General features: G+C 39.6%; 1 protein-coding gene across 2 annotated transcripts; it reads left to right on the forward strand.

Annotated features, from left to right (window-relative positions):
- Positions 1 to 2,204: 2,204 nt before the first annotated feature.
- On the forward strand, positions 2,205 to 9,892 carry DNAAF4 (dynein axonemal assembly factor 4). 2 transcript variants are annotated; one of them, NM_001008674.2, is made up of 9 exons: positions 2,205 to 2,343; positions 2,810 to 2,957; positions 3,661 to 3,794; positions 4,698 to 4,938; positions 5,674 to 5,819; positions 6,361 to 6,470; positions 7,158 to 7,311; positions 7,934 to 8,039; positions 9,498 to 9,892. In NM_001008674.2, the coding sequence occupies exons 1-9, from the start codon at positions 2,221 to 2,223 to the stop codon at positions 9,605 to 9,607; spliced, it is 1,272 nt and encodes a 423-aa protein (NP_001008674.1). In that variant the 5' UTR covers positions 2,205 to 2,220; the 3' UTR covers positions 9,608 to 9,892. The 2 variants fall into 2 exon arrangements, with proteins under 2 accessions (NP_001008674.1, XP_046754972.1); XM_046899016.1 differs by lacking the exon at positions 9,498 to 9,892 and adding an exon at positions 8,145 to 8,635.
- The last annotated feature ends 1,875 nt before the right edge of the window (positions 9,893 to 11,767 follow it).

An 11,767-nucleotide genomic window follows, 5' to 3' on the forward strand; every position in this document is an offset into this window, starting at 1 on the left:
AAATCTCTGTCCTTCAGAGCACAGGAAATAGGAATTTAAGAAGTTTTCCAGGGGACGTTTCTTGCTCTTTTGACTGATAAGTTATTGCTGACAGAAGAAAGATTGTGAATTGACCTGTCTTCTAGTCTGTTTTGCAAAAGTGCCCTCGCAAGAGCTCATTCATATGTCCAAGCAAGCTAGCAGTGTGGAGTGTCTATGATGTAGGTGGTGTTTTTGCAGATGTACATAACAAGATAACACTGGTAAGGCTGATTAGAGATCTTTCTGAGTCCCTTTTGTGTGTTGTAGCAGCTAAATCTGCTAGTTTCACCTAGGACTGTGTTAGTGACTTTTTATTACATCTTCTACAAGTGAAGTACAGAGTTTGGCATTGGCAATCTAGTATTTAAGTAAGTAGATATAAATGTAAGGTACCAGAACTATTTTGTGTAACGTGAGAACATCAAATATTGGTGACTTTGGCCTGTGTTGTAAATTGTGTGTAAATATGTTATTTCTGGCAGGCATAAATAACAAGTTGCTTCATTTCAGAATATTCTCTGTGACTGAGGTAGAAATGATACCTGGCTGAGAAAAGCAGAAGGCCAGCCCTCAGCAAATGTGAGACTTTTCTGTTATCTTTGGACTCTCCAAAATTGAGGAATGCCTTCCAGATGACTAAAGCTACATTCTGGAGTGGTAGGGGATTCTGAATCATTATCACATTTGAATAATTCCAGCCACTGCTGCTGTTTGAACACCTTGACTTTAAAGCAGCCAAGAAACAAACAAGACAAATTACCATCCTCTCCTACCCCCAACTCTTCATCTAGAAAGCAGGCAAATAGGATGGGAACCGCTGTGTGCAGTTTTGGCCTTTCCAAGTAAGCTAAGGGTCTGTGTAGGAAAATGTTCTTTCTAGGGAAAAGGTTCTCACATGGACAGTCCTTCCTTAGCTTTTATTTACTCATTTGTATTCTATTACAGTTGCTTAGACTTACATCCGTGTGTTGACAGACACATCTTGGTTTAAGCCTTGGTTCAGAAATATAAACTCATATTTTCCTGCTGCAGCTGGCAACAAGGCTTCCTACTCTGTGATGCAGATCCTACAGTGAGCATGAAAATATGTATCATGCAAGGTTTAGAAAAAAAAGTTACATGTGCCAAGAATACCTAAAGCATTTTGACTTGGAGTCAGATCTTGTTTTGCTTGTACTTTTGAATGCTCCTGGAATGAGGATCTTAATTCATATATCAGATTCCTGTTCATGCAAGCATTCACCCTGATTATACTGATCTTGGTGAATGAAGGTGGAGAATAACCCAGAGATCATATCAATTATGATGGATTTCTTTCTCTGAAAAAAGGTTTTTAAACCTCTGCTATAGCTGTTTCTGTGTTGTACTGAGAGCAGTAGTTAGCTCACAGTATTAACCACTGGCATCTGATCATTCCTTCAGAATACAGCCACATCAGGAACCTTAACTCGTGTGCAGTGTTAACTTTCTTAGTCACCCCGTGGGAAGAAGTGTGTGGGGACATGCACACACACACACACACACACACGACTGTGGTTCTTTTGGATTTTTCCCAGTAGTTCCAAGTATCTATGTGTATTTCAGGAACTTCAGTGCACCAGACTGCTTCTCCAAGTGAGTTAGGTTTGCCTTCAATCGCCATTCCCCAGAACTAGTTGCTTTCTGCATGCTTTAGACTACGTGGACACAGGGACATTGCTGTTTGAGGAAGGCTGGGCAGCAGCCTGTGTTACCTGCCTGGGTCAGCACCACGCAGGGCACTACATTGGGCTGCGGGCACGGCCTGAGCCTCGTTAGAGGTCATCGGGAGCTTCAGTGCTTATGTCAGTCCTCGGCTTGTAATCGCTTTACTAGAAGTTCTCAAAGTACCAACAGTCAGTTTATGGAAGCGCAGTTGGATAATAGGATCTTCGTTCCATCCTGCCCTGCTCAGGTGTGACTGACGGAAGCCAGACCAGCGCCAGGCTTCGTGTCTCGGTGAGTAACGGGCTGGGATCGGACCCACGTCGCTGAGTTCTGCCGAGCCCACAGCACCACGGGGACTCCCGCGTAGCCGCGCCGGCTTCGGCGCTCGGCCCACAACTCCCAGCCTGCGGCGCGCCGCTCCGGCCGGGCGCCATTGGGTACGGCTGCCAGCGCCTTCCCCGGGCGGCGCGGGGCCCCGGAAGCGCTCGGCTTTCCCTACCAACGGCCGGCGCCATGCCGCTGTGGCTGCGGGAGTACAGCTGGCGTCAGAGCGGCGCCGCCGTGTACCTCTCGCTGCCCGTGCGCGGCCTGAGGGTCACCGCCGCCAACATCTTCTGCACCGAGCGGTACCTGAAGGTGGGCGGCGGGGCTGCGGCTCGACGTTGCTCCGTTAAAAAGCACACGCTCAGCGCACCGCGGCAGCGCTGCTGATTTCGCAGTCTTTTACAAACGATAGGCTCTGCTGTCCCTTTGCGTGCAGCAGGCTGTTAGTACCTGTTCCCCTAGGCTGCCCTGTTACCGTTCCTACTAATAATGCCAGCACCTTCCCTGCTCGGTGGGTGCTGGTTGCCTGTTCTGCTTATACCGTGACTTATAAACTCGAGGTCTGCTATTTTTATTTGGGTGCTGAAGAACACAGAGTTTGGGTCTCTTAAATGGTCCGGTGGTTATCAAACCTCAGTACGGTTGCTAAGCTAATCAGCTTGCTGAGCAGCACGTGTTGCCTGAGGTGTGCTGTGTGCTTGTGTTGAGTATTTGGAACACCCAAGAATGAAATACGAATTCAGTTATTAGTATGTGTCTGCTAACTGTATTTTTATAGGTAAGCGTCCCTCCCTTTTTATTCGAAGCTGTTCTGTATGCTCCTATTGATGAGACAAATAGCACAGCAAAGATCGGCAATGGAGTCGTTTTCTTCACTCTGTATAAAAAAGAAGCGGCCATGTGGGAGTCCCTGGCTGTAGCAAATGGTAAGTGCTCTGCTGGGAGAAACAGACCGCTTGTAAAGAACCCGAGCTGCGTGAGAACTCTTTCCAATGGCTTTGCTGCTTTTCTAATTGTATTACCTGATATAGATAAATATTACCTTTACCTTTATGGCTTCAGAAAGTGCAAGAATTCTCATCGGTCACTGAACGATGTGGATGTCAGCTGGGGACGTTATACCTCCTTTTTTTCTGGGTCACCTCCCACTCACTCATAGGGAATTGTAGATGGTATTTGTGGTGTTGCCAGTTCCACGTTGACCAACTGCTGGGGTTGAAGTGCTGGTTCTGGAAAGAGAGAGAAGTTCCTAGAAAAGCCAATTTAGGGGGAAAAAAGAGTTCTGTGCTGTAACTTTACAAATCATAATTAAAAACGTGTAACTTCTGCAGCTGCACATCTGCTAAATTAAACCTTGTTTATTGTTAAAATAGAAAGTACAGCAGAACAGACGAAGGATGTAGTGGTTCTACTGAGCACAAAACAGTGTTTCTTATTAAACCAACACTGTGTATTTGTGAGTCTTAGGTTTTGAAATTTAGAGATGGGCTTGATGAAAACTGCTTTGTGGAGCTGGAAACATTGCACTTCCTTAGACAAAGTGAAAAAGAGGAATCTTGCTGTTATGAAAGTGGTACATCGCAGTAGAATTTCAGACCTTAATTAGTGAACAGTTTTTGTTTATTTAAGTTAACAAGGAAGAACTGCAACATCTAAGAGAGAATGCTGTTCTGAAAGCACACGAAAAGGCAAAAGAGGAGACAGAAGCAAAAAAAGTTACAAAACAGGAACATAAGAAGTATGCTTTGGAGGCTACAATGAAGGTAAATGTGGAAGGAGCTCTGCATCCAAGATGTGGATGTAAGCAATTGCCAGCTAATCTGGGAGCTGGTTGGTTAAATGTACAAGAGGTACTCATGTTTATTACAGTGGTGGAGAATCTTGTATCTTCTTAAAACATTTGTCTTACCAGTCATGAAATTGCTATAAAAATACTTAGAGGTTATTATTCTCCATTAGTTATTCTGAAGAAAGTGGTTGGGTTTTTTTTTGTGAGTTCAGATTTTTGTCACTTAAAAGGAGATTTATAATTATGGGGCAAAATGTTAATCTTTTGTGGCCTCTGCAAACAGTGTATTTTCTCATTTGTTGTTGACAAAAATACTGATATTTAAAAAGTCTTATTCAGTGAGGTGTCATCTTCCAGAAGCATTGGTAATTAGGGCCTCATTGGAAGGCACTTCCCAGCTCTGTAGTAATAATCATCATTACTGAATCAAAGGCAGGAAGAGCTTTAACATCAAGTGTAATAAAGCAATCCAAGTAGATTAAAAAAAAAAAAGTATTTTTTTCAGCATAAGGGTGATATGTGAACAGCATATTTTGTCTTGAACCGAAATGAACTTGGGAGACAAAAGGAAAGCCTATCAAAGATTTATTTGTGGAGCACCTTTTTCATTCTTTAAAATACAGGGGAAATTGGATCATACCTGTGTAGTGGTAGTAAAATAGTTAAAATATATGACTTTTAAAAACTAATCACAGTTTACTGCTCATCACAATTACTGTCACAGTCATTTTTAAGCATTTTTTATAACTTTGCCTGTGGGTTCTTGTTAATGATGATGATGTGCTTGGGATATGAAACTGGCAAAAACAATGATACCATTTACTCAGTCATCTTATTATTGAACATTATGTATCTCATAGTTTTATCATTTACACAGCTAGAAGAAGCAGAAAGAAAAAGAATTGAAGATCTGAAAGAACAGGAGAGACAGAAAGTCACTAAGGAGTTGGAGCTATGGAGAAGTCAGCAAAATGATGTTGAGAAACAAAAGAGGGTACAAAAGAATGGGGAACTACATGAAGAAGTAGAGCAACTAAAGGAGAAGAAAAGAGAAAAAATAAACAAAACCAGAATTCCTCATGAAGAAATTTCTAAGACCAAACTCAAAGATACAAAAGGTTGCGTTATTGAGATATATTTTAACATTCTGCAGAATGTGGATATAACTTTAATCCTAGATGTTTCTGGTTCATTTTTTATCTTTGTCTCTACTGTACTGAACTCTTTTTTTTTAGTTTGCAGTTCCTTTTGTGTCTTTATTTTCTTGCAATTCATTGAGCGAGTCGTGTGAGTTCTTAGCTCTCATGTAAGTCTTTGAAAACACAAGCCAAGTTCTGTTGTAGGCTTTAGCAAAATAGAACAGAAAGTCTTTCTAACAGTGTAATGCAAACTTTCTGAGGGTGGAGCTCATGTTACCACTGAAGTGTCTAACTGCCATTTTTCATAGAGATAAGCAGTCTCATTTCACTCTCCCATGTGTTAGCCCTACAGAGAGCCAATAAGGAACTAAGCCAATAAAAATTTGTTCCTTTTGGTTTTGTTTGTATTGTTCAGTAAGATTAGTTTTAAGTCTTATGCTTGCCTCACTAGAGAGTCATGTGAGGGAAAGAGTGCTTTAAAAAGGATTCATTTCTGACAGGTAGCGTAGTGTCAGTAATAGATTGCATGCTTAGCAGCAAGAACAAATGCTGTTTGAAACTTTCCTTCAATAGAATAAATCCCAACTTTCTTGAAGGTTTATTTCTATTAACCAGAAATTCTAGATTAGGTTTGATTTTGAATTTGGTAGAAAAGCAGAAAAATAATCCCTTTTCTTTCCCTTTTCAATTCTAGTACTCTAATTCTTTTTGTAGGTCGTGGTTCCTCTAGTATCTTTTCAGAGAATTTAAAAGAAGAGCAGTTACCAGCTCCTCGATCTGCTGGTACTATTAAAATCAACTTCACATCACGAGTTTTTCCTACAGCTCTACGAGAGTCTCGTGTAGCAGAAGAGGAAGAGGTAGGAGTTGTTCTGTTCGTCGGGTGCTTCTTTTATCTTCCAGGGTGGTGAACTATTTACTCTTTGTTCAGGAAGTTGGCAAAAATGGCACCTGTGGACTGTTCTTATCTTCCAACGAATACAGTCTTATCTAAAGATTTAAAAACTTTTCACCATGCGTTGTGCAGCTAAATAACATTTTTTTTTATTAAAAATTTGCAATATTGAATTCCATGCAGTACAAGGTTTGAAATTTCTTTTGCTCTTAATGTAAGACTCATTAAGTTCCATCTTAAAAAGGGGTTCACTAAACCTTACCGCTCACAATAAAGCTCTCTTGAGCTTTATTGAATAGGTATTAATACTGCAGTAGCCTGACTTCTCACACAGCAATAAAATATTAGCGGAAAATAGGAAATTGTTCCTGTCTTACATTATTAAATATTTATCTCTGTCCAAAATATGAGGCAAATAGAATTCTTTTGGTAGGACTGAATGAGCAGATAAGAACAAGATTTAATTTTTCCTTCAGAAATAATCCTTGCAAATTGTATATTCAAAGTGGCTACAAAAACAGGCAGAAGCTCGAAGGACAATAAGTGCTGATTTGTCTGAGCTGGAAGATTTGAAAGAAGAGGAGAAGAATCCAGACTGGTTAAAGGACAAGGGAAAGTAAGTTAGATTCCATATGAAGATTTATTTAAAATGAAATATTAGTTACATTGTGTTTGTCTTATGTATAATTGTGATATTTTCTATTTATTCTAAACACAGATGAGGAATGTCTACACAGTGAAGAGTTTATTGATAGCTTAAGGGGTTTTAATCTCATAGAAAGTCATGAGATGAAACTGCTGAAGCAAATTCACAAAGTCATAAACAAGTACAGCACGCTTTCATACTGAGGACAGTTCAATTAGTGGAATATTGTACCTAGGTGACTTCCTGTCACTTGCACTTATTCAGAGGTTAAATACCTGTCTGAAACAAGCATTAGGAATTTGATAAAACTATTGGTACGTTTATGTAGCTGTGTTATACAGGAAGTTTTGATTAGATAATCATAATCTGATGTATCTCTTTTAAAATTGGTCATGTGGCTGCATAGATGCGTCCACTTTTTACTGATAGGTACCGCTTTTAAGCATAGACATGTGACTTTGCAAAACGTGGTCAATATGCTATGTTCTGAGTGTCAAGTTTGACATTCTGAGCATTAAGTTCTCAGAACAGGTTATAAATGACCAATGAAATCTGCTAAGTCCTTAATTTTTGCTAAATTCTTGTCAGTAAGTAGATATTTGTTTCATGATGCATCACCTTGTTCCAATCATGTTTCACTTCTTGCTTTATACTTAGCAAAATGTTTGCAACAGGAGACTATCTTGCAGCTGTAAATGCATATAACCTTGCAGTCCGGCTAAACAATAAGCTTCCACTACTGTACTTGAATCGTGCTGCTTGCCATCTTAAGCTGAGAAATTTACACAAAGCCATTGAAGATTCCTCTAAGGTATAAACATAGAGATTCTCCAGACTGTTGTCCTATACGCAACTGTGATTTGTTATTGCAATACTTCTGTTTCAAGAAGATATGTAAAAAAAAAAAAAAAAAAGTAATTGTGCAATTCACAAATTTTAAATTCAGAATTGATATAATGCAGCCAGCTGACGTGGTGCGTGCTTCTTTACTGGTAAATATCATAGGAATATTTTCACTCAAGGGATTAAAACAAAACAAACCACCAACTTGGAGCAGAAAAAGTACTGAACATGCACAAATACCTGTTGTGTTATATTGTGGTGTTCTTCATTTCGTGGGAAGAATGAAGAGGTGGCAGTAGTGGTAAGGAGGGCACCTTAAAAATACCAGACATTTTTTTCAGTAAGGGCTGCATCATCTCTATGTATTAACCATGGCAGTGACAGTGTATTTATCAAACTGTGGGATGACTGATAGAAATCCTAGTCAGTTATGTAGGCTGTATTGTTACATTTCAGTTGTTATTTATTAAGTGAAAGGAATATGTGTAAATTAAACAAACAAAACCCACCCCAAACAAGCAAACAAAAAAGCCCCAACAAAATTATGGGAAATCTACTTCTAACTATTTTTGGCATTTTCCTTTGTGAAGGCACTAGAATTGCTAACACCACCTGTTCCTGATAATGAGAATGCTCGAGTAAAAGCATATGTGAGACGTGGCACAGCCTTTTGTCAGCTGGAACTGTATGCTGAAGGTAAGACCTTGATCTTTGTGAACACATGCACATGGACCCACTCTGACAACTGAGTAATTAGTTTAGCTCAGTGAGACTGCTCACACCTGTATTTTTCTTTTTCAGGAAGGACAATTTACTGGCTAATTGCAGTTCCACTTGGTTTTTTTTAAGTCTTCACTGAAGTAGTCAGAAAATTTGATCATACTTCTAATTTAGGGAGTATACATTAGTTGCTTTTAGGAAAAGGCTTTAGTGAGTTGTGTATCATCCTCCCTTTGGTCCGTTGGGTAGTCAGTCTTTCTGTGCATTGCAGCCAACTCTTGGCTGTAGCAAGCTGCTGGCCATGGAGGGTATTAGTGTGGAGTGAAATGAGAGGTCAGAGGTGAGATTTTTGAATTAGGAAGCATTCAAATGTGGGAGGCAAGCTGATGTGAAACTGGGTTGCAGTAGTTCAGCTGTTCATGAGACAACATTATACTGATTTTGAGATTATACCATTAGCAACTATAGAAGACTTTAACTTAACCTGAAATATTTCTAAAATACTTGTTTGTGAACTTTGTAGTAACATGTCTTCGTAAAACTGTATATGAAATCCATGTTGACCAAAATGATGTTTATCAAGTACGTGTCATCTTTATACAGATATGAGTTATGTGTCCCTTGGCTTTGTGAGGCAAAATTGAAAAGGAAAGATGATAATAAGAAGTGAAGAACATTCAAAATGTACATGTAGAGCTTTTCCCAGCTGTTACCTATTCTTATCTATGAATCCCTTTGTCACTTCCTTACCATTTCACTTGCACAGGAAAACCTGATAAGGACTACTTGTTTTCTTCCTTCCTTTTCTCATATCTTCAAGCTATCCTATTCACAGCACGTGGGTTTTTTTCTTGTTTCCATGTGCTTTCATTCCATTAGTCAATTTTTCTGTCTTCTGCAGAACACTCTTGAACACTCCCCTCATCTATAATTCCTTTACCCAGTATGCCTATGTTATAATTCTGTCTGATATAGAAACCATTTGATAAGGCTGTTGTGCTCATTTATATGTTTATTAACTGAATGGCACACTTAGAACAACTGTAAGATAGTCTGCGGGTAGAAGCCCTACCCTGCAAAAAGTCTTTAGCCTGAAGAAAGCCTAAGTTAGGTCAAAGTTAGTTGACCTCTGTGTGTGTATAGACACATATATATGAATGAAGTGGGTCTCTTTTGGTGTTTCAGGATCTGAAATGTTTGTGTAGCAGTGATGTTTCCATTCAAATATTTTTAGAAATAGTAGGAAGGAGGTATGCTTTTAATGTACTGACAGCAGTTAATCCTATTGTTGTTCTGATCCGTTTTGCTCAATAGCAAATTTCAAGAGCAGTACTTTATGCAGTCAGCTAGGGAACATTTATTTCCACTTAGTTGCTAAAGAGGAAAAGATTCTTGCAGTAATGATTGACGCTCTTATTCATGTATTGATGTTAGGTCTCCAGGATTATGAAGCAGCTCTCAAGATTGATCCTAAAAATAAAACTATAGAAAAAGATGCAGAGAAGATTCGGCACACAATTCAAGGAACAGTGCAAAATTCTTAAAAATAAAAAAGGAGCTTTTTGTGAGGGATGCCTTTTGAGGGCTCAGAAGGAACCTGAGTTCATGTTCTCTTCAGTATGTTGCTAAGTAGATTTTTTTTGTTTCTCTTCCAATACCTACTGAATTTATAAAATATTGGATATATGAATTATTATTTTTGGCAAGCATGGTACTATAACAAATAGGATTAGATATTACTGTACATCATTTTGATACAAGGTTGTCAAGTTTTTCTTTCTGTGGCATATGTGTTGGGCTAAATAATAAAACATAGCTTTTGTACTGGATTTAAAGTTACTTACAACCAACTAAATTATTTGTCTGGAATTATCTACTGAATCTAGACAGTGAGTTTTCAGACAGCTTCAGTAGTTCCCTATAGTCAGCACTGAACTTCTCTTCCTGTTCTCCACCAAAGGCAAAACAGTTACCTGTGCTTGGATACTAGTGAAAGTATCTGCTGTGAAGTCTGTGTGAAATATAAGTTTAGTAATTTCATACATTTTATATGGATTTCCAGTAGGAAATATTAATTTATTTTTAATAATTCTAACATGGATGACGTAAAATTAAGTAGTCTGAATTTCTGTGCCTGTTGAGCACTTGTGATTCCTGCTGCAGTCTGAAGGCTCTTCTCTTTTTTATGCGCTTTCCTCTTTTCTTTGTGCTTGTAGAGCTTGGTATATCTGAAACTAAGACAGTGAATTCATACATTCTAATTCAGGCACCCAGTTTAGATAACCTCCACCTGAAATCGTGAGTTAGATTTTATGTAGCGTAGAATACTCTCTTTTAACAGCCACGTACTTTAAATATTTGCAGACTGTTTTGTATCATTTGTTTGGGCTGACTGAACAAGGCATTTGAGAAAGAATGTACAAATAGATGTATGTAGATATGATGTTCTGTGCAATTTTTATGCTGTTGAAACAAGAAAGGGGTGGCAGGTGTTGCTTCCAGCTGTTTGACCTGGAGCCTTGGGAGCTGTGCTGGGCTGAGTCAGAAATGCCAGGGGTAGCTGCCCTCTTATCTACAGATATGCACTGTATTGCAGGGCAGGAAGGTGTGAATGCTTCATTTATGGCAGTTGAAAGGAGGGCAGTGCCTCAGTTAAGTGTAATGCTATACTTGCCAAAATACAGCAGCTTTCTTTCATGTAATTACTGAGGTGAAGCAAGGGTTAAGATAAGGGAGTCACTGTTGAGAAGAGGAAGATGAAGGAAGCAGGTACTGATTTTAAGTCTCTAATTCTCTGGTTTGGTTTTGGAGACTGTTAGAATAACCTGCGTACATCCATTTAAGCTCTTTGTACTGTAGTGATTTGCTGTAGCTACTTAAGCCTGTTTCTGATGTAGACAGGCACCTTTTTCTACTGCTGTGAAATAGACCCAGTTCCCTTGCTAGAGCCTGCAGAATCAAACATACTTGGTGGTACAGGCAACACCAGCCTGTCTCATTCGGCTACACGGGGAGCAAATGGAGTTAAAGGTCTGATTTCAACACCTGAGCTTGTGGTGTGTATTCCACATCAAAGCCAGGTTTGGTAGGCTGATATTTGTTGTCCTGAGATGTAGCAATGCAGAGTTTTAAAATCAGAAAATAATTTAAATGTAACCATTCCAGGGAACGACTGCTGCACTTGACTCTTCCTACAGGTCTGAGTTACACATATATGAGAGGTTTCAAAAGTTTTATTTGTGCAGTTTGGGTAGGATTCAGAGAAGCACGTCATCAACGTGCTACGTCCTTTGGGGTGTATTTTACTCCGATTTGTATGAGGCTGTTTTAAATAGCAAAACCTGAGGCTTTGCTGGGCTCCAGCATGCAGGACAAGACGGGATTCCTGGGGTTTGTGCAGGGAGGAGGGTGAGGAGATGGTTATTTCTTGGTGCTGGGACTCTGAGACACTTTCTCAGCAGAAGTCATCTTGCCCTGCTAAAGAGGCAGGTTCCCCTCAGCCTTTCACATACCACAGCATCTCACATTTGTTCATGTTTGTGGTCAGTGTTATGCAAGGCATGCAGTGAAATAGCCGGCTGCAGCAGGGAGTGCTTCTGACCTTCCGTAGTCAGCTGGGGCAGGGAGAAGTGAACTCGTGTTGAGATGTAGTAACAAAGCTTGACTTTGCATTAATTTCCCCATCAGCGATAAGCTGTTGAGCA

The sequence above is a fragment of the Gallus gallus genome, chromosome 10 (assembly GCF_016699485.2).
Source record: "Gallus gallus isolate bGalGal1 chromosome 10, bGalGal1.mat.broiler.GRCg7b, whole genome shotgun sequence".
Classification (NCBI taxonomy): domain Eukaryota; kingdom Metazoa; phylum Chordata; class Aves; order Galliformes; family Phasianidae; genus Gallus; species Gallus gallus.

Bases quoted from the DNA above. Each gene is read 5' to 3' on its own strand.
- DNAAF4 (NM_001008674.2), top strand. From the start codon at position 2,221: ATGCCGCTGTGGCTGCGGGAGTACAGCTGGCGTCAGAGCGGCGCCGCC. The intron at 2,344-2,809 runs GTGGGCGGCGGG...GTATTTTTATAG, and splicing joins GCACCGAGCGGTACCTGAAG to GTAAGCGTCCCTCCCTTTTT. The intron at 6,471-7,157 runs GTAAGTTAGATT...CTTTATACTTAG, and splicing joins TGGTTAAAGGACAAGGGAAA to CAAAATGTTTGCAACAGGAG.